Consider the following 22,909-nt stretch of genomic DNA (forward strand, 5'->3'; position numbering starts at 1 on the left):
TTCTTAAAAGAGGATTGGTTTTCTGAGACTACAAGAACACACAAATAGTTCTGGTGGGTATGGCCATGCATATTAACAAGTTTGTGAAGGAACTTGGATAAAATAATTACAAGTTACACAGAATATCTTACCATCAGGTTTTGAGTATAACACAATTAATTTTAACAAATTCAAATGATGATCTCAATAGAGGGGATTAAAATCCTAATAAACATAATTTAGTAGGTAGCATAATTTGCATATATAAAACTATACTAATATAAAACTTTAATACCACATATAAACTATACTGGGGGGGAACAAAGAAAACCATGTTATATTCAGATGTGTTTCAAAGACACACATTACCTTCTAATTTTTTGAGCAAGAAAGATTTCCCACTTCCCCACTGTGCATACAACCCCACACAGATGGGTGGCTGCATGGTAGGTTCACTGAGAATATCTGCCAGGGCACTGCTATATAAGTCATAACCAAGCATATCACCATCTGTTTCCGTAGGAGACAAGTGTCCTGCAAATACAAACACACCACATCCTTACAATAACAAAATAACATCAATGTTACAAAATTGATTATAATCATCAATACTCATTTATCAAGTGTTTATTTACTAAAGAAAATAATGTACTTTAAATTGTTAGACTTTATAAAACATAGGTCAAGATTCTTCAATTAATACCACACTTCTTCTCATAGAAATAAAGACAGTTAGACTTTTTCATTATGCGTGACAAAGAAAAAAAATGCTGCCAAATTGTGACAAGTGCTTCCCTATCCATTTATGATAAAACACATTTCCACTTTTAGATCAAGTGTGGAACAATGTGTGTATTTTAAAAATAGTAAAGTATGGTAATAAAAACCAAATTGGTATATAGACAATTTTTTAAATTTGTATAATACCTATATAAAGAAAGTTATAAAATTTACTGAAGAAAATGATGTATGATCAGAGAAAAAAAGATATTCAGTGATTCCAAATTTAAAGATAATCTTCCCAAATCAATCAACTTAGGGAAATTCCATTAAAAATTTATAAGACTTTTTGAAAAATCAAAATAAAAAGAACATGCAATAATAGATGAGGAAAAAAAAGTATGTTTGTATTTTATTTTTTAACAAAAGGGTAGTTGTCTTTGGAGAAGCATCAAAACATACTATAAAATTAGAATAAAAGAACATTGTAAAACTTGTAAGGATATTAGCATAAAGCACTTCAAATCAGTGGTAAAAGGATGAATTAATAAATGGTATTAGAAGAGTTTAGCCATTTAAAGAATTAACTTCTTGCATGTGGCTGACCCAGGTTCGATTCCTCCGTCCCTCTCCAAGAGCCCGACAAGCTACTGAGAGTATCCCGCCCACATGGCAGAGCTTGGCAAGCTACCTGTGGCTTATTCAATATGCCAAAAATAGTAACAACAAACTTCACAATGGAGATGTTACTGGTGCCTGCTTGAGCAAATTGATGAACAATGGGACGACAGTGCGACAGTGCTACCTTATACCTTAGGTATAAGGTTTAAGGTTTAGGTGTAAGGTTTTTAAATACTTAAAAATAAGACATAACAATCAACCTCCCAGAAAAGTTTTAGAAAAGAAGTAATTCAAAGAAAAACTTTCAAATCTTTGTGTAGAAAGATCTTTCCTTCTCAGTATAATAGTAAAGTCACAGGAAAATGTAGATGAATAACCTATAAAATACAGTGTAACCTTTACACTGGGGCTGTGGCTCAGTAGTAGAGCATATACCTCTCATGTGTGAGGCTCTGAGTTCTGACCTGCACAGTAATAAAAATAAAAACAATAATTAAGAAAAAGAGAACACCTATTGAAAAAAATGTTGATTTTTCTTATGGTGCTCAGGGGACCACATGGGATGCCGGGGATTGAACCTGGGTCAGCCATGTGCAAAGAAAACACACCACCCCTATACTATAGCTCCTGCCCCTGAAAGAATGTTTAACTTGGAACTGGGGAGATAGTACAGTGGATAGGGTGTATGCCTTGCAAACAGCCCACCTTGGGTTCAATTCCCAGTGCCTCACACATAGTCCCCTGAGCCTTAGAATGGTCCCTGAGTGCAGAGTCAAGGATAAGCTCTGGTCACTATTGGGTGTGGCCAAAGAAAAAAACCCCAAAAAATTTAATTAAAAAGAAATGCTTTATTTTTTATCTGAAGAATAAATGAATCGTCATCACACACACAAAAAGAATAAGCTGAAGAAAGGACATATAAGATAGAGATAAACAGTATCCAGATATTCAAAATATAATAATACAAAATATTCTAATTAATTGTAAAGATATTTAAAATAAAATCTTAAAGAAAAAAGTGAGCAAAGGGCACAAAGGAACATGGAAACATATAAAGCATTAAAAAATATCTCAGTACCTCATATATCAACACTACCTTAATAAAAACATCAAACATAATAAACCTTAATCCTAGCAATAACTTTTACAATTCAAGTTAAAATGAACTTTTAAAAATTGATCTATTACCAAAATTAAGAGTTTACAAGGTTGTGAGGCACTATCATTTATAGCCAGAGTAAGGAAAAATTGTCACAGCCATTTTGGAACATTAAAACATGAAAGCTTGTAACTATTTCACCATGATTCAATAAAATTTAAAAAAAAATACACACACACACAAAAACAAAGCTGTGAGTATTCACTGACTAGAAAATTCTACTTCTGGGTTTTTTTCATAAGAGAATAATTCTAAAAGTAAGAGGAGTTAATGGGTGTATGTACAAAGATGCTTACTGTAGCACTATTAACATCAAAAGATGCAAATATTCATCAAGAACTGAAATTACTATGAAAATTATCAGCAAGATTTTACGACAATTAAAATATGATGGCAACTCTTAAAATCTCTTATAATGTGGTATGCCTTTATTATTTATTTATTTATTTGTTTGTTTGTTTATTTAATTTTCTTGTTGTCCCAGAGGTGGAACCCAGGGCCTCACACATGTTTTACCACTGAGCTACCTCTCCAGTCTCTTGATTCCTTTGGAAAGTTTTGGAGGGTAAGCAATTATAAATTAGGAGATAAGAAGCAATGGGGAAATTGCTCTTACTACTATACTTGTGTCTTCATTCTTGATTTTTTGGGGGGTGTGGGGAGGAGGTTTGGGCCACAATCAGGGGTGCTCAGGTCTTACTCCTGGCTCTGTGCCCAGAGATCACTCCTGGTTGAGAATGGGAGGCAATATACAGTGCCAGGGGATCAAACTCAGGTCAGGCAGATATAAGATATTATATATATATAATGCCTACCTGTTATACTATCTTCATGGGGGTCCCTTGAAATTGTTCTGTTTTGTATTTTTTAGGCCACACCCAATTGTGCTAAGGGTTTATTCCTGGCTCTTCACTATGGTGGTGCTCAGGGGACCATATGTGGTGCCAGGATCAAACCTGGATCATGCATATCAAGGCAAGTGCACTGCACTAATGCTCCCCTCACCCCACGCCTCCTGAAATTTTTAAGGGGGAGCAAAACTCAATACTGCTGAGAGGCCCAGCAGCCAATCTTAGCAATATGTATCACAGTAGTGTGGGCCTGACAATTCAGTGCTCAGGCTCTAGCAATGCTGGGGGCCAGCACGGCTGCCATGCTGTTACGGATTGAACTCAGGGTCTTGAACATGCCAGGCATGTGTTCCACCCCTGGAGTCATGCCTTAGTACCCTTGTTCTTGAAATTTGATAAATGTGCATGATTAAAATAGCTGATTGTTAACTCTGAATGTACTTAATATAGAATGCTTACAATACAGTGAGATGAGCTTAAGTGTGAAAGGTGATATTTTTCCACAGTAAAATATAAGAACATTCTCCATTTTTACATTCTTCAGTCAAGAAATGTTTTTCAAAAGCTGTTAGTAATCAAACCCACTACTTACTGGCTCCAAATATTTGAGTTAAAATACTTTTCTGATGGCTACAGTCAATGTTGTAGGGAGTCTCTCCTGCTTTGTTGGGCCTATAGAGTAACCTTCCGTCTTTGGGATTTCTCAGTAGAAGTTCAGCCAGTTTCCGACTCCTCCCACGAATAGCAATATGTAAAGGAGTGTCTCCTTTCTGTAAAACAGGGGCAGGACGTTTGAACTTTCATGTTTCACATATAGTACAGAGAATAACAATTTTCATAATTTTATAAAATCTAAAATTAATTTTCATAGCATACGTTATAGATAATTTGATATTTGTCTTCCTTATAATTTTTCTAGTATCGCTATTCTAAACCATCTCTTTTTGTTGAGGTACTGTGATTTATAATACTGTTGGTGATGGTTTCCCATGTACACATTCCAACACCACACCCATTACCAGTGCACTCTACCTCCTTCAAGGATCCCAGTTCTCCTCCCCCCATCCCTGTCCCACCTCCTCTCATGGATAAACTCACTTTGGTGGAGCGGTTCTCTCACGTTGCCATGTTCTTTATAACTCCTTTCTATAGTCCCTTTCCAACCTTTTCTCAGCTAAAACTTCTCCTATCGCCCTCTAATCTCCTTCCTGCTCTTTCCAGATCATGGATCCTCAAGTTTCATCAAGGTTAGAAAGAATCTATTTCCCAAATAATTGTTTGGATGAGAATCACCTTTTTCAACTAATTTACAGTTTGCAACTTTCTACTCCATTTATGTGGAAAGTTTCACAGTTTATAATGCTATCCCATCCAACATGCGTAATCTCATTTGCTCCTATGTCCCTGGCAACAAAACCCTGTTAGGCTGAGTCCATAAATTTCTGTAGAGCCCATAAACTTCTATAGAGTCTCCACTTTGTATTTATCCTTCTCAACCACTAAAATCTCCATACTCGTCACCTTTCACTTTTCCCTAAAATCAACCCAGTTTTTCCCTGCATTGGAATCTACAATCACATTAGCATTCATATCCTGCACTAATGAAAGGTAATATTGTGAGGAAAAAAATCCCTTCACAATTTGCAAATTCAGTTCTCCCATTTCTTCTTCACAAGCACCTCTCTTAAAGACAAGAGGCCAAAAATCTTTTTTAAAAAAAACCCTTAGTTCTCATCTATCCTGATATTTCTATAACTAAATGAAAATAACCTGTAATGCTTTATTTGAGGCTGATATATCACAAATTTATCTAGATTTTGACTTTCCTTTTCTTTGACAGGTCAGTTTATTCCTTTTCAAAATTCTCTTACTACATCTTCTTTTTTTTTTCTTTTTGGGGTACACCTGGCGATGCACATGGGTTACTCCTGGCTCTGCACTCAGGAATCACCCCTGGCGGTGCTCAGGGGACCATATGGAATGCTGGGAATCGAACCCGGGTCGGCCGCATGCAAGGTAAATGCCCTACCCACTGTGCTATTGCTCCAGCCCCTACATCTTAAATATTGTGCAACAATTCATTTCTTTGGAGAAAATTACTTTGAAGTAGAGAAAGAACCCTGTTTAATGTTAAAACAAATTAAAACCAAAAATCAATTTTATGTGAAGCACTAAACAATTTAAAGTCAAATTTTTGTTATTTCTTTTTATTTTAGGGCCATACCCAGTGGTGCTCAGGGCATGCTCTTGGCTTTCAGCACGGATATTACTCTTGCTGTGGCTCAAGGAACCAATCAAGGGATTGAACCTGGATAGAGCACATGCACAGCAAGTGCCCTACTTGCTATACTATCTCCCCTACCCTGAGATCCAAATTTTATTAAATTAGAAAAAATTCCTTTTAAAATTTAGGATGAGAACATACCAACATGTGACAGAACACTTCCTTTCCTATTTTGAATACTAAACACCAGTCTTCTTTGGGAGTTTCCTTCTCCAATCCTTTAGATCTGTTTCTTCCTGTTTATCTATAGCAAATTCTACACTGTTGAACTTGAAAACATAATTTTATATGGTGGTCAGCAGCAGCTCCCCAGAGCTGGCATGAACAACAGGAGAAAATCTGAAGCTCTTTCTTAAACAGAGTACTCAATCAGTGCCCACTCCTCGGCACGCTACGGAACAACCATATAGGTACAAAATCACAGCCTCCATTTCCCAGACATTCCCAGCACAAAAAATCTGTACTTCTGTAAAAGCTAAAGTGGGCCACCATTGGGTCCACCAGAAATACAGATCACTTCAAGAATTTCCAGAAATACTTTTCTGCACAGGCGTTTTACCTTGTCTATAGCAGAGACTTTAGCTCCTTTATCTAGCAGCAGCTCTACTACTTCAATATTTCTCATCTTAGTGGCCTTTATAAGTGGTGTTTCCCCATCCTGTGGGCATCAAGAAGAAAGTTGGTCAGATAAACAGCTTTACTCCTAAATATTTAAAGTCATAGAAGACACATGTGAAGAATTCAAGTATTTCACATTGGTATCAGTCTATATTCTCAAGATAACAGAGATTTAAAACTAACAAGTGTTCTTCATTTCATAATGATTTGCACCGAAACCACTTTATATCACTCCAATGGATATATGATATGCCAAATTACTGATTAATCACTTCTGGCGAGAGTTACTTGTGCCTCACTGACCTCTGGGGCAGCAGTTTGAGGACCTACTTCACATTCCTACCCTCTCCCCACCAACTAACCCACCCCAAACACTAATCAGGCAAGCTACTGTCTAGGTTTTCAGAAATTTTTACAAACATCAATTCTCAATGTACACAAGCATTTGTACAGAAAAAGAAAATAATGTGATAATACTATCCCTATAGAATTCTATAGTATCCTTCAAGAGAACTTATAATTGCTTTCAAAATGAAATTAAGGGAAATAAGAAGAAATCATAATTCAGCGCTGATTTAAACCTGTTCAGAAATTTCATGTAAACATATTGGGTCCAAAAGAAAAACAATTACCAAAAGCCTCTTACAAACCACAAGATATGAGATTTTATTCCCTAGAGGACTGTGTTTGCCTCACTGGTTTAGAAAGACACTGTTCCAGATCTCTAGCAATGAAATAAGATTTTTTTAGTTAGTGACTCTATTAGATTGCTTTACTCATTAAGAATTCCTAGGGCTAAAGATGTAACACACCTAGCATGTATGAAGGGTTTTAAATTCATGCCATACCAAAATTTTTAAAAAATATATTGACACTGCATTCTAGAATTCCAAATATGTTTTTCTCCATAGAAAATGACTATACATAAGGTTAAATATAATCTAAAGTTTTACACAATTTTATAATTCTCAAATGAGTAAAGTAGCCTAAAGAGACTGAGTGGCAAAATCAATAGCCATTTTTAAATTTCTTTAAAATTTTAAAATACGAAATTAGGAATTCCAAAAAACAGAAAAGCACAAAAGAATTCTGGTGAAATGAACTGCCTTTATTTATAAATAGTTGATACTATATTTTCTGAAAATGTTTAACTAAAGTAACAAATTATAGACCGTATTTACTATGAATACATAACTCTCAAAATAACAAAGTTACTCAATTTTATAGCAAATATTATCAGTAAAAATCAGTATAATTCTAATAGCAAACAAAGCTAACTGAAAAAATTCACTGGTATACAGGATTAGCTACTGATAAGAGACTAGAAATGTAACTTATACCTTTGTACATATTTCAGTGTCAGGATTGCACTGTAAGATATCTCTGACCATTGTTGCATTTCCTTTCTCGACTGCCCAATACAAAGCAGTTTTATTGTCCTGAAAAAAAATCAATAATTACTTATATAAGACACAATATTAAAAACTTGTGAACAGAAAATTAACTTTTGTAGAGCGCATTAACAAATCTTACCAAAATGTACAATGGTAGGAAAGATATAAATCTTTATTCTAACTTATATTTACTTTTGAGAAATTATGGCCAAAGCTCAGAAAGGACTAAGTCTTGATTTGGAAAACAAACCCTGATATAGTTGATAAAATAAACTTTAATTCTGTAATGCTAGCAGATTTTAGTACAGATTACTTGGTTAGAAATCTTTAAGTACCTGAACTCTGCATCTTTTGATATGTCATGTAAATATTCTGACCCTGGGCTTTTTATTTGCCTAATATTTTCAAAAGATAATACATGAAAAAACACTACAAAAACATAAGGTGAATTAGTTTTATGTTGTTCAGCTCTTCTAACCTTCAACCAACCCACAACCATATACAAATTTTGATCAGACCCTCTAAAATGCTATGCAGCTAAAAATGGAAAATATCAACATAGATTTTAAAAGCAGGGATAAGAAAACAATTATTAAAATGTAGGCAAATGACACTGATAGATATAAAGAAGATAGACAAAAGTCTAAATAGTAATCCAGTAATTTTATTTAATTGAAATCTTTAAATACAAATGATAGTGAAGACTTTCTAATGCTGCTTTATTTAACTTTGAATACCAAAATTTTTCCAGAAGAATTCTCCTCAAAAGTATCTCTTAATTTCCTAACTTCCTTAGACTGTCATTCAAATAACTCTTGCATTATTTTATATTTCCATACCAATTTCCCATCTTAACCATGCTACCACAACCCTAAGGAGTGGTTTTCCATTTTTCCAATTTCTTGAATTTTTCTCACTTTCAGATCCTACTATTTCAGCCTGAAGTACTCAGCACTTCTTTCTTTTCTTTTACTTTTTTTTCAGGGGGAGAGGGAGGCTGGGGCACACTTGATGGTTCTCAGTGTTTAGTCCTGGCTCTGCTCTCAGAGATCACTCATGGTGGGGCTTGGGGGACTGCCAAGAATCAAACGTATGAGGGATGCATGCAAGGTGAGCGCTATTGTTTTCTCTCCCTGCCCCCAGGCCCAGCCTTCTTATGCTCTGCCTATCTATATCCAACCTATCTTATAAATTTAGCTCAAATTCTATCTTCCTTCAATAGCCTTCCTTAGCGCTCTCCTTCTACAGATCAAGAATTTTGCACTTTAATCTTTCGCTTAGGCAATCAATCAAAACCCAAAGTGGTATCACTTTTTATGTTTGTATAAAAAAGGAGAAAAAAAAGAACGTAGATAAAACCACAACTAAAAGCTTCCTACATCAATACACATTTCTTACAGATAAGGTTCCCGTGGTAAGCTCCTCTAATACTCATTACTTTGATATAAAAATTAACTTGGATATAGGCTAAAGTCAAGAAAAGACTGAGCAGAAATAAAACTATTAGAAAGCAAATGAACTAACAAATTCAATTTTTTTTTTAAATCTACAGCTCTTGAAATATTGGATAAATTCACTACCTTAGGTAAGTTTTTATCTAAAATTAATAAACTTAAATTTCTATGAGTTATGATTTTCTTAAGACATGTTGACAGGCAATACATCAAGGAAGGTAAGCAGAACAGAAGAAATAAAGATTTCTTTTTTTTCTTAAAAAATAAAAAAGTAAAAATAGGAAACAATATGTAGACAAGGAAGAAAAAAACACTAAAGAAAACAAGTCACACAACTCAAGGTACTACCAACTGCTCAGAAACCACTCACTTAGGACTGAAAATATTTATATACTAGCAAGGGAGGCATATTTCAAACACGCATACCTTTCTTATTTACTTCTAAGTCTTATTTGAAATAATATAGAAATTTCATAAAAATGGCAGTAATACTTAACAAAATTTAAAATATATTCATTAAGTATATTAGAATTCCCAAGTCATCTCCATAGCAAAGCTCGAAGAATGACTTTATGATTACCAGTCTCACCTACAACCTGCTACACTAAAGAGAACAGTGGCACTATAATTATACATACCTGTCCCCTGATGTCTATATCAGCATATTTCTGAAGAAGTGCTCGAACAATTTCCACATGACCACCTCTGACAGCACCAATCAATACAGTATCCCCACTCTAAAGGGACAAAAATGTAAGGCAATTTGATGATGAATGCAAACACTGTTTCTTGAAGGTAGCCATTTCTAATATGACAGATATTTCTCTGAAAATTTATTATACAAAGGTCTCTCTTAATAGGAAAAAATTAAATTAACTAATATTAAAAAAAACTGATACATCATTACTAGCCCTAAGAGCAAGAGACAGAGGATTTTAAGTATCAAAAATACTTTAAAATTCAACAACAAAAAATAAATAAAATAGGGGGGGTGGGGGAAGGTTTACTGTGGTTCTTGGTGGTGGAATATGTGCACTGGTGAAGGGATGGGTGTTTGAGCATTGTGTAACTGAGACTTAAGCCTGAAAGCTTTGTAACATTCCACATGGTGATTCAATAAAAAATAAAAAAAAAAATAATAAATAAATAAATAAAAATAAATAAAATTCCACAACAAAGGCTTAAATTGATAAGTTAACCAGAATAAGAAACATAACCTCCTATACAAATGTAAACAAATAATATAAAACTGTGTATATCACCAAAATAGACAAACATCTGAAAATTACATGAAACAAATCCCTTGGAATAACATTTTACAAGGAAAGTCACAGTGTCTAAGGTGGGAAGGTGTAAGACGAGAGTTGTGCATGAATTTTATAAACACATCTAATTAAGAGAGAAAGAAGGCTGGTTCCCAGACCAGCATCTGTAGTCTAGTCGATTTAATAAAATATAGGTAAATAAACATAAAATTTCCTAATTCCCTATAATAAGGAATAGATGAAAGTTTACTATATACATAAGGACATCTCTGACCTGAAATTAAACTTATTAATCATCCTATTAATCACTATTAATTATCCTTCCCATTACTTCAAATACAGAAAATGGCTGTTCTGGCAACAGATACAAATATTTTTTGGTCTGTGTGCAAAATAACAAATTACAGGAATTTGAACTGAGTAATTCCTTGACTTACCAGGTCACCTCAGTCCTGACATGATAATTGTTAAGTTTAGCACCACAGGGTAGCACCTTAACTACTACACTAAGACCAAAAATAAGCCCAAGGCAAATAAAATGTAATTGAGAATATTAGCATTACGGTGAATCCAAACAAAGATTATAAATCTATAAACTGTTTAACAATCAAGCATTGTTCTAGGCGCAGGGAAATAAGACAGAAAACACAAAATAAACACATATAAAAAACATATAAATCTATATAAATTAGAATATAGTATTGTGATAGAAAATATATATCTATAATAAAATGGTTTGGGTAGCTATATTTTATACTTTAGCTGAGACAGAAATATAAGGCGATATGTACCTGAAAGTCAAATAAAAAATAAATTTTATTTATTTTTATTTCTAGAAATGGCATAGCTTCTGCAAAGGCTCCTACAAAACAAGATCCATGGATTCAAGAAAAAAAAGTCATCTAGTGGGACCTACTTAAATAGGCAAAAGAGTCCTATTAAATGAGGATGACGTGCTAGTCAAAGACAATGTTAATAAAGAGCTAACACATATTCCTCTGTATAAGAGGAAGCCTTGGACAATTTAAGCAAAGTAGTACACATGAGGATTTACTGCTTTAAAATCACCCAAAGAATGGTGTGAAGAATAAATTCAAGACAACACATAAATCTTGTGAAGATACTACTGTTAAGATGCTAAGAACAATGGAAGATTCTGGCTTAGACTAGGTCAGTGGTAATAGAAATGAAGACGGCAGATGGTATCAATGAAATCAACTAAAGAATTAGATGTACAAAGTGAGACATAGAGAAATCAAGATTAATTTTTGATTTAATCAAAATTGAAGATCAAAGTCTGGGTTTTAATAACAATAGTGGTCACAGTGACTGAAATGAAGAGATTGAGGGGAAAGTGGGTTTGGGATAAAAACAAAGAACTGTTTTACAATTTTTAAAAAGCCCTTTAAGAAATTCAAGTGGTGAGGTTAAACCTCCTCAGAAGTTAGTAAAAGAGATACAAGCTAGAAAATTCTACATATGAAGTTGGAATTTAAAGTTCTATGGCAATAAGTAACACGGTCATGAACAAAAGTGGTATATATAGTCCTTGAGATCCGGAGCGATAGCCAGCGGGTAAGGCGTTTGCTTTGCACGAGGCCGACCCGGGTTCGATTTCTCTGCCCCTCTCCAAGAGCCCAGCAAGCTACCAAGAGTATCTAGCCTGCAGGGCAGAGCCTGGCAAGCTACCTGTGGTGTATTCGATATGCCAAAAATAGTAACAAGTCTCACAATGAAGACATTACTGATGCCTGCTTGAGCAAATCAATGAGCAAAATTCTACATATGAAGTTGGAATTTAAAGTTCTATGGCAATAAGTAACACGGTCATGAACAAAAGTGGTATATATAGTCCTTGAGGTCTGGAGCGATAGCCCGGATGACAGTGACAGTGACAGATAGTCCTTGAACATGTGTGTGTGTGTGTATATTATATAATCAAAAAATATTATAGACTAAGAGTACATATGACATTTTCAACATTACTTAACAAAAATTTAAAAAATGATCCTTCACAAAGACTGAACAGTTTTAAACTTAATTCTAAAAGAATAAAACAGTATAAAACATGTATACCATGCACAGAGAATCTTGAAAGTCAGGAGTTGAAATAATCTTGTATTAATGTAATCACTTGAAGAAAAAATTTAAATAGGTAACCTACCCTATCAGGTATGTTAACATATGTTCCAGCATCGAGGAGATCCTGTACAATCTCTGTATGCCCCTCCTTGGAAGCAATCATCAAAGCTGTATTTCCATCCTTATCTGTTAAATTTACATTCGGATTCCTCTTCAAAATTTCTTTTACTGACTGTGTGTAGCCTCCTTTTACTGCCACAATCAGTGCAGTCATAGAATTCTAAAAAACAAAATCAACCCATAAAATGAATCATCTACAAACACAATGGTTTTAAAATGTTTACAATATAAATGGTCAGACATACACCAAAATCAGCCAGGTGGCTTTATTTTTCATTTTTGAATATACAGTAATCCTCTGGCATTCTCACGACCTGTATAACATTGAATTCTTCAAGTAATCATCTGAATGGACTTAAAAAAGAAGCCCTCTCATTAAGTGCTGAATATAAAATAGTTAACAGGATTGCTCAAAACTAAACATGCTCTAAATTAAACTATCAAAAGTACAGTGATTCTAAACAGGGGCTTCTGAATTAGTCATCTATATAAGAGCCAGTTCAATCTTATTTGTTGCTGAGAATAAATATTATTTATTAATTTATAATTAAGTCACTATCTTATTGAGATAAGGGCATGCCCAACTTGCAATTTGTTTCTGAAAAAGAAAAACCAAGTATTTTTTTCAATGTGTTGGTTAGAATGGTCAAGACCCACACATAACAATAATCCAACACAAATACACCAGCCATTCTAAAATAACCATTCTAAGCTATTATATTATAAAATGTTTCATTTTCTTTTAAAACCAAGGATGCAAAATCCTAATACATGCTAGCTGTTGAAAAGATATTATATATTTAACTTTGAGAGAAATTTTTCCTTCTTTGGAGAGAAAAATGTACTTTTCCACTATCTAATTTCTCCACTTACAAAGCAGGACTATTTTAAACAGTGTAAAACAGAACCATTTAAAGAGATTATTTTTAAAAAGTAAGTACTGGACGTGAATTTCAAAATAAGAGAAAAACAAACCCTTATACTTAAAATCAGTCTTATTTGCCAAACCAATTATAACTTAAAATTTTAAAATTAACACTCATTTTTTAAAAATCATGAAGCAAACTTCAAAGAATAATTTTATAAGAAAATCTATAGGAAAGTAGATATGAAGCAACGAATTAATAGATTTCTATATTTCAAAAGAAATATATTCTGTTACCCAGTGACCCAGATATCACATTTTAAAAAACTCTGATTTTTCATGGTTATAAGATTTTACCTTTAATGTATAATAACAAACTCCACACATCACCAATCTCCACACAACACTAACAAATCATATGTGTGTGTGTATATATTCCTTAAAGATTACTAATTAGTAGATTAGAAGCTTCTGCCAAAGTAGGGAACAGTATAAACTGTTTAACACTGTGCTTAGAAGTAAGATTAGGAATTCACTTCCATTACATTACAGTCAGATATTCAAAAGATTTCATTTCAGAGGATCATTTCAAATATGTTCCATTTTTAATCCACTTAACATATATAAAAGATGATCCATTTCGTATAAATAAGGATTTCAGGGGGCCAGCGTGATAGTACAGCAGGTAGGGTGCTTGACTTGCACAAACCGGGGTTTGACTCCCAGCAACCTATATGGTATTCCAAGTCCCACCAGGAATGATCAAAGAGGACCCAACCAGGAGTAAGTGCTGAGTAAAACATAAATAATTATTAAATAATAGTACTTTATATTATTTCTTAAGTACCCTCAGTATATTTGGTACATGGCTGGGTATGAATATATTAAGTGCTCAGTAAGGAATTAATGCCCACTATTTAGTAAGAAATTTACTCTTCCTAGGTTCGGACCAATGCTTTCTAATATATTTTAGTTTATCTGGTGGGGAAGAAAAATAAGTTATAGTTAAACTATTTTCCCAACTACAATATTATTAATTCATAAAGAAAAGCATTTTAATACTTTCCCATAATTATTTCAGATTACTTAGTTTTAAGAGTATGTCTACTTACACTAATATTACTGAAAGATATTTTTAGCCTCCCAAAACATATATGAATTAAAAATAGATTCTTAAAAGCATGTTTATAGTACACATTACCTATAATATTTTTATCAAGGTAACAGAAAAAAATGCTTAGCTTTTTTTCCCCAAGTACCAATTAATAATCATAGGGAAACGTTCCTAGGTTTATACTAAGGAAAAACATTCTCTCTCTTAAAACACATATATTCTACCATGACGGTTTAAATGGAAAAGATACTTACAGCTCCTTCTTGGTCAACATCAGCTCCCATGGCTAATAAATGCTTTACACATTCCAAATGACCCTTCCTTGCGGCCCAGACCAAGGGGGTCGTTCCATACTATTAAAACAAACAGCAAATTAAAAGGTATTGTCAAAAGCATACATACATAAACTAGCACTTAACATTCATTTTGATAAAAATCATACGGAGTATTTTTAGATTCCTGTTAAAACAAAGAGAAATCACATTTTCTGCCACTTCTTTCCTCCTAAGTAGATGATTAGCTACTATAATATCTTTCAAATAACTTTAACATTCAGTCACAATTTTTTCCATAATAAAGTCATATAGCCTCTAGTTTCAATATGTTTTCATTGTTTCTTGTATCTCATAAAATATAGAGTCCAACAGTCTGGTAATAGGGAAAAAATGCAATAACTAAGTGTGAAAGTTCTCATGACTTGATAAGGATTAATTCTAATAACTCTTAACAAAAAAACAATGTATAAGATATTTAACATATCACATTTTCATTGATGAAAAAAATACAATGAAAGTTAACATAACCAAAGATAACATAACTAGAGAATGTTCATAAAACCTTCTTTAAATATAGTAATTATAGTGAGCACTCATCCTTTGAAATTTTTTTTGTGTGTGTTGGGGATGTTCACATTGGGGTGTTCTCAGGGTTCACTCCTAGTGGTGTTTAGGTAACCAAGTGGGTTGTTAGGAGTCGAACCAAGGTCAGTTAAAGACAAAAACTCTACTGGCCCTACTATCTATTTAGTCCCCAATTTAACCTTTCCTTATATAAGCTATACTAGACCATATGCTATAATGTCTACTCTTACCTTATCCAGACACTTCTTACCCCACATTCAGCCTGTGGTCTCACTTTCATCATTACTAAGAATTCCTTGCATCTGGCAAAATTCTCTTCCTCAATCTACATCAAAGCATTTCTTCAATTATCACTAAGAACAACCTAATGGTCTCACCTTTTTCTCAAATTCTGGCCTCTACCCCTGAATCCCTCCATGCGTACACGTTCTTGTTTCCTTCAGAATCTTACTCAATAACCTCCCCCATATTATCAGTCTTATTTTTTGTCTTTTTGGCTCATACCCTGCGATGTACAGGGGTTACTCCTGGTTCTGCACTCAGGAGTTACTCCTGGCGATGCTCAGGGGACCATATGGGATGCTTGGAATCGAATGTGGGTCAGCTGTGTGCAAGGCAAATGCCCTACCCGCTGTGCTATTGCTGCAACCCCCATATGATCGATCTTTTCTTATTTATTCTCCCCACAAACTGGTTTAGGTTTCTTCCATCTTTAAAAGGAAAGAAAAAGGAAAAACTCTCAACAAGCTATCCCTTTTAAAGAGACTCATCATTGAGGTTCTGGGATGTGACTGAGTGGCAGAGTGCCTAATGTGCAGGCATGACGCTCCAATCCCCAGCAGCACCCCAATTCACCAATTTGGATTCACCAGTGTAATCCAAAAAGACACTGACATTATGATCTCTAGCATCCTGCAATCATAGTGTACAAGCACTGCAATCAAGGGTATTCGGACAGTAGTACAACATGAGTGACTCAAACAAGTGAGATCATTGGCAAGCCACCACAACCAAAAAATTCGAGAGTCTCTAGCAAGCACCACAATCAAGGGTATGATCCCTGGATATGGAAACAATAACAGAGGGAAAGGGGGGAATATTTTTCTTTTAATCTTTACAACTTCTAAAAAACAATTTCTTTTTTTTAATTAAAAAAAATTTTTTTAATTAGTGAATCACCATGAGGGTACAGAAACAGATTTACACATTTTCATACTTGTGTTTCCCTCATACAATGTAAAAAACAATTTCTAATGGCTACCTCCAAGTACTTACCAAATCCCCTGTGAAAAATTCCTTTGTATATAAATATTATAAAAGCCACTCTTCTCAAGTCACCAACAAACACCTGCATACCAAATCTACAGATAGTTACCTCAGTTCTTTTTTACTAAATGTTCTACAGAATTTTTAACAGTCAACTTTTCCCCCTGAACTTCATGAGTCAGCTTTGAATCTCACCAAATTTCACACACCTAGTGATGAGCTCTTTGGAGCTGGAGAGACAGTACAGCAGGTAAGGTGCTTGCTTTGAACATGGCTAACCCAGGGTTGATCCCCAGCATCTCATTTGGCTCCAAGAGCACTTCGAGGAATAATTCCTGAGTGCAGAGCCAAGAGTCACCCTTGAGCATCTCTGTTTGTGGCCCATAAACAAACAAACAACAACAGCAATAATGAGCTCTTTTCTATAATAACTGATCTTCTATTAAATTTATTCTCACAGTTTTAGGAATTGCAACTATACAGGCAAGCCTTCCTCACCTTCACCCAAAATCTCTTTACTATCTAGCAGGATAATTATAATTACAAGTGTTACCATCTCTTCAAAACAAATGCCTCTAGGGTAGAAGGGTTAAGGAGCTTGCCCTGCATACGGTTGACCCTGGTTCAAATCCCAGGAGCACATATTGTATTCCTCCATACTGAACACCAGCAGGAAAGCCCCTAACCATAGAACCAGGAGTAAGTCCTGAGCATAGCCAGGTGTGCCCCAACTACCACCCCCACGCCCCCACAAAAAAAAACTAACAAAGTCAACACTTCTAAAACTGACTGCATTTTCTTCTCTAAAAAATGGTTTATACCTTTTAATATCTATTTATATATCTAGTTGCCATAAAATAAATGATTTTCTTTATTTTCAACCCATCCCACAGTGCATAACTGCTTTCCTATATTTTGCTAAATGTTATCCATTTGGGAAAAGTATAATTGGCAGATGTAGCTAAGACAATAAATAGAAACAACATAGGTATAAAAAGGGAAATAAAAATAAAGAAAATTTCTTACATAAAAACTAACCAAAAAGGTGACATTCACTGAACCATGAAAAAAATCAATGGAGGGGCTGGAGAGATAGCACAGTGGGTAGGGCGTTTGCCTTGCACGCGGCCAACCCAGGTTCAAATCCCAGCATCCCATATGGTCCCCTGAGCACAGCCAGGGGTAATTCCTGAGTGCAGAGCCAGGAGTAACCCCTGTGCATTGCCAGATGTGACCCAAAAAGCAAAAAAAAAAAAAAAAAAAAAAAATCAATGGAAATTCATCAGGCAGCAGTGGCATTTCTTGCCAAAGGATGAACAAAGACAATGCTTTCACAGAACTTCGCAATAGTTAATAGATTAGATAACCTTTGGGGATTCAAAAGTATAGTGTATATGAACATGAATGGTAAAAAAGTGAACCTAGGAAAGAAATCTAGAGTTCAAATGAAAAGTCTAAGCTCTAATCCTGGGACAACAGAAACCATCAAAGCTCTCCAAAAACTGTAACAAATTCACTGTATCACTGTACCACTGTCATCCTGTTGCTCATCGATTTGCTCAAGTGGGCAACAGTAATGTCTCCATTGTGAGACTTATTACTGTTTTTTGGCATATCGAATACACCATGGGTAGGGGTAAATTCACACTCAGTAATACTTGTGGTGAATGTTAAAGTATTAGAAATAAATAGAAAAAATAGAAATAAATAGAAAAAATAAAAATAAATAGAAGTAGAGAGAAAGTATGGGGAATATTATCTGCTATTAAGGCAGTGGGAGGGTAGGAAAGGTGGAGGTATTACCAAGGATATTGGTGGTGTGGTGGGGAATGTGCACTGGTGGAGGGATGGGTGTTTGATCATTGTGTGATTGTAACTCAGACATGAAAGCTTGCAACTGTATCTCATGGTGAATCAATAAAATTTTAAAAATAAATAAAGTCCTCAGAAGGTGATAGTAGTAATACATCTAGCAGATCCATTTATGAGATGTATTTTATCTATATAAAATACATTCTATATATACGAATAGAAAATACATTAAAGAAGCCTCATGAGATCATATGAAAATACTAATAACAGACTATTATAAGAGATATAATGAAAACTTGGAACGATCCTGCTGACCTACCTTATCAGAGCAGTTGACCTTAGCACCATTTTGTAGTAAAAGATGCACTATGTCTGCATGACCTCTTCCTGCAGCCCAAATGATTGGGTAAACACTGTACTGCTGGGAGAGGCGGGTCAATAAGAAGAAGGAAACCAAAAAGGTTAGGGAGGAAGAGAAAGAAAAAAAAATCTTTTAGGAGGATATTTATAGCACACAATTGCTAAGAAAAGTAGCAGAGTAATATAAATATTTTAATACAAGACAGTATTATTAAAAATCAAGTTTTAGATCATTCATTTAAAAACATACTACTTCAAAAACATACTCTAATATATAACTGGTAACTAAAATATGCCCAATCTTAAGTAGGTGTATATTATGAGCACATCTCTTTGTATAGATTTAACACATTCACTGTGACTAATCTAGCCAATAAGGAAAACTAATAAAAGGAATTTGAAGCATTTCTTATATTTTCCCATTAACTGAAATGAAAGGGTTTTTAAGTTTTATTGAGGTATAACTGGCAAGTAATATTTGAAGATCTATACGACATAATAATCCATATACATTATGAAAGGATTTCCCCCTTTAATATGAATTTCTTTCAGACTATGGAGTCTGAGACAAGTGTTATGCAAAGAAGCTATACTTGTATAACCAACTATAAAATTGTACAAAAAGGGTATTAATAACCATTATGGTAATAATAAAATTAATAGCAATGCTATGCTAATAATACATAACAACAGAAAACAAGATATATGGCTTAAGGATTTCAAAATTTCTTCTGAAATGTTATGCAGTTTGGAAGGTGGTGGGGGGGGTGTTAGAATTCTTTTAATTAGAGTTTAGGTAATATGATTACAATAGTGTTTAAGTATATGACACTAATGTACAAAGTTACTATATGACCTCCCCCACAAATTTCCCATGATTCTTCTCAACTGCCCCTTTGTTATCTCTGGTCCCAATTTTCATGAACTTTTAAAACAGTTGTAAATGACATTTAGTATCTAGAAACTCCCTTTTATTAATAAAAATTAAGAAAGTAAGCTTAGCTTGAAAAATAAATTTGTGTTATGAACATTCTGCATTATCTTTTATAAGATCTCCATCATTTCTATACATTATGATGCCTAAAGGTAATAGGTTTTGAATACTACCTAAGAGAATTTAGCACTTACAACAGAGATGGAATTTTTGTTAATGCTTACCAGACCAGTGACACTTGGATTGGCACCATGAGAAAGCAGTAACTCTACTACTTCTGTACGGCCTTTATAACATGCCCACATAAGAGCTGTCCATCCTCCCTGGAAAAGAAAAGGGGGGAATGGGAGATTAAAACACCTTCACTCATCTCTAAGCATAAAATTCAAATAATAAAGCTCTTTTTTGCAATAATTTAAATACCATCATTATCTGAAGGCAATACTATGTAGTATTGCTTCTATAGAAATATGCAATTGTACCTAACATGAGTCAATTTTCTTAAGTCTATAATGATTATTTTATAGTCTATATGGTATCATAGAAACTGAAATAGGGACGTAAAGTTTGACTATAGCAAATTTACATGATTTATTTTGACTGTTAAAAATTTTTTCTTCATGAAACTTTCTAATCCCTGGATATCCTTCCTTTTGCACTAGTTTAGATTTTTTTCACAGAAGGAATGCAGAATTCATCTTCAATTCCTGTAAATACATCCTACAAAGCCCAGATCAATATAATATCTCTTGCTAAAAAGAAAAGCTGCTGGGCTGGCAATGTTGCTCTGCTGTAGGACATGAGTCTCTGCTATAGGACCTTTCAACACTGGGCACAACAACAACAAAAAGGCAAAGGCAGTTATGATTTCCAGGCGTGGTATGAATTAAGAGTAAGTATGAACTAAGAGCATGATAACTGTCTATTTCCTAAGCTACAAGGGCAATTTTCATTTTAGCTATAATGGAACTTAATAAGAAAACTATGTAAGAAAATTAAAAACTGTTTGCTTTCTCTTATAATACCAGTATTTGGAACAAACCATATTTGGTTCTAAGGATGTAAATGACTTGATCCTTCTGATTCTGTTTCATAATTACTAAAAAAAAATACTTGTCCAAAAAAGGCAAAACTATCAGTAGGGAAAACAGGTCCTAGGTTGGGAAACAGGTGGAAGGATTATGAAGGAGCAGTCAAAGGATACTGCTGAAGTGATGCAGATTCTCCTGATAAAACTGAGAAGGGGGTTTATGATGTTAAGTCCTTAGAACTATACATAATGAAGAATGAATTTTACTTATATAATTTTTAATCAATCAGAATATGAAGAAGAGGGACAGAACATAGATCAGAGTAAATGAATCAAAATTTATTACAAATGAATCATGTAATTGCATACTTACTTAAAGGCAGCTTAAGGAACTTAGGAAAACAATATTTTGACTACCTGAATGCTAAAGACAAAAATAACTGTACACAGGCATCTACTTAATGAATTTCTCTCAAAGGCATGGATTAAAAATTCTGAAATTATTTTGTGTCTTCAATTTCGAAAAATAAGTAGCTTCATAGTAGATAATGAGAGCAAGATTTTTTACTGTCAGAGAAGAGTGTCAAAGAGAAAGTTACACTGGATGAACTAGCAATATTAATAGTCTCCTGCCTGTCTTCCTGACTTTCTTCCTTCCTTCCTTCTTTTCTTCATGTTATACTTTCAACAGATGCCAAGATCAAATAAGAGCAAAATCTTGCTAAACTTATTATAAACACATTAAAAATAACATTCCTAAATTTACCAACATTTTTCAAAAACTACTTAAACTACTGAAAATGCTTTTAACTATTTTTCTCTTGAAGGAAATAAGATAGAGAGCTTCATTTTGAAGCAATATTTTGGAATTTTAAACTCCGAAAGAAACTGAAAATGTAACTAAGAATGTTCTAAGAGATACATTACCTCCATCTTAACACATTTCACGCTCATTTCCATTTCCAACATCAAATCCTAAACATACTATCATAACATCACCTCCTACATAAAAATAGAAAAATTTACACCTACAAAATTACTGTTAATAAGACTCCCACTAAATAACAGCACAGACGGGAAACATACCATGTCACGGTGCTCCAGGTTAACCTCGCATTTGAGCAGTTCTTCCACAATGTGCACATGTCCTTCTTTTGATGCTGATATAAGTGCGGTCCAGTTATCCTGGAGCACAAAGACATAAGTGTTACCATTTCAAAACTAAGCACACAGTCCAAAGTCAGGAAAAATAACTTTAAATTTACACACCAAACAATCGTACCAGATTGACATGACTTGACCCACACTAAACTATTCTTCACAGAAACAGCAGTGAAGCAAAGGTATGTTAAAAATATATCTGTCTACCTGTATTACTATATGGTGTAGGCATCGTTTCACAACTGCTTATTTAGTCTTTTCACAGAACTTCTAATCATATACTGTGTGTGTGTTTTTAAAGAAAAAAGATGACTAAGCCTCGAAGTTAATCCTTCTGGTTAACAACAATTACTATAAATTGAAATGAAAGAGCCTGTAATCATATCTAAGAGCACATGTTATTAAACTAAACTGATCCTATATGCGAAGACAGGGCTCATAGGTGAGTCCTAACCTAGTCTGGTCTAGTACAAGCCCACCCCTGGGAAGACAAATATCTGACAATTCCCATCCCTCATCACATCATCCTACCTCCAGACACAGTTGCAACCCTAAAATACAGAAAAAAGAACACAGAACTGGAGAATTCATGAATGTTCATAGAGACCCTTTTTAGGTGTAAGTGATCATTTATGACTCCTCTGAGGTTGCTAAACCAATAACCTCATATAGATTCTTTATTTATAAACAAAGATACAACAGATATAGCAATATGAACCTAAAAAATAATTTCTGGAAAAACAGGTAAAGTGGGAGAAAGTTGAAGCCTCTTGGAACAGTGATTTATTCCTCAGAAAATATATCAGAAGGAACAACCACATCTTACATTTATCTTTCTTTATGGGGTGAGGGTTGGGCCACGCCTGGATATGCTCATGGTTTACTCCTAGCTCTGCACTCCTGGCTCTGCACTTAGGGATCACTCCTGGAAGGGTTCAAAGGTCTATATACAGTGCTAAG

At 34.2% G+C, this 22,909-nt stretch overlaps 1 protein-coding gene across 6 annotated transcripts in view; it reads right to left on the minus strand.

Annotated features, from left to right (window-relative positions):
- The window catches only part of KIDINS220 (kinase D interacting substrate 220), a 105,440-nt gene that overhangs the window by 68,065 nt on the left and 14,466 nt on the right, over positions 1-22,909 (minus strand). For 3 of the 6 annotated variants that reach the window (XM_055119853.1, XM_055119851.1, XM_055119849.1), the window contains exons 4-13: positions 21,875-21,973; positions 19,983-20,081; positions 18,784-18,882; positions 14,781-14,879; positions 12,510-12,707; positions 9,719-9,817; positions 7,573-7,671; positions 6,174-6,272; positions 3,923-4,100; positions 349-513 (exon numbers count right to left, since the gene is read on the minus strand). In XM_055119853.1, the coding sequence (XP_054975828.1) occupies positions 349-513; positions 3,923-4,100; positions 6,174-6,272; positions 7,573-7,671; positions 9,719-9,817; positions 12,510-12,707; positions 14,781-14,879; positions 18,784-18,882; positions 19,983-20,081; positions 21,875-21,973 (1,234 nt within the window). Of the gene's footprint in view, positions 1-348; positions 514-3,922; positions 4,101-6,173; positions 6,273-7,572; positions 7,672-9,718; positions 9,818-12,509; positions 12,708-14,780; positions 14,880-18,783; positions 18,886-19,982; positions 20,082-21,874; positions 21,974-22,909 lie in introns of all 6 variants that reach the window. The other 3 variants (XM_055119852.1, XM_055119850.1, XM_055119848.1) reach the window with 1 other exon arrangement.

The sequence above is a fragment of the Sorex araneus genome, chromosome X (genome assembly GCF_027595985.1).
Source record: "Sorex araneus isolate mSorAra2 chromosome X, mSorAra2.pri, whole genome shotgun sequence".
Taxonomy (NCBI): domain Eukaryota; kingdom Metazoa; phylum Chordata; class Mammalia; order Eulipotyphla; family Soricidae; genus Sorex; species Sorex araneus.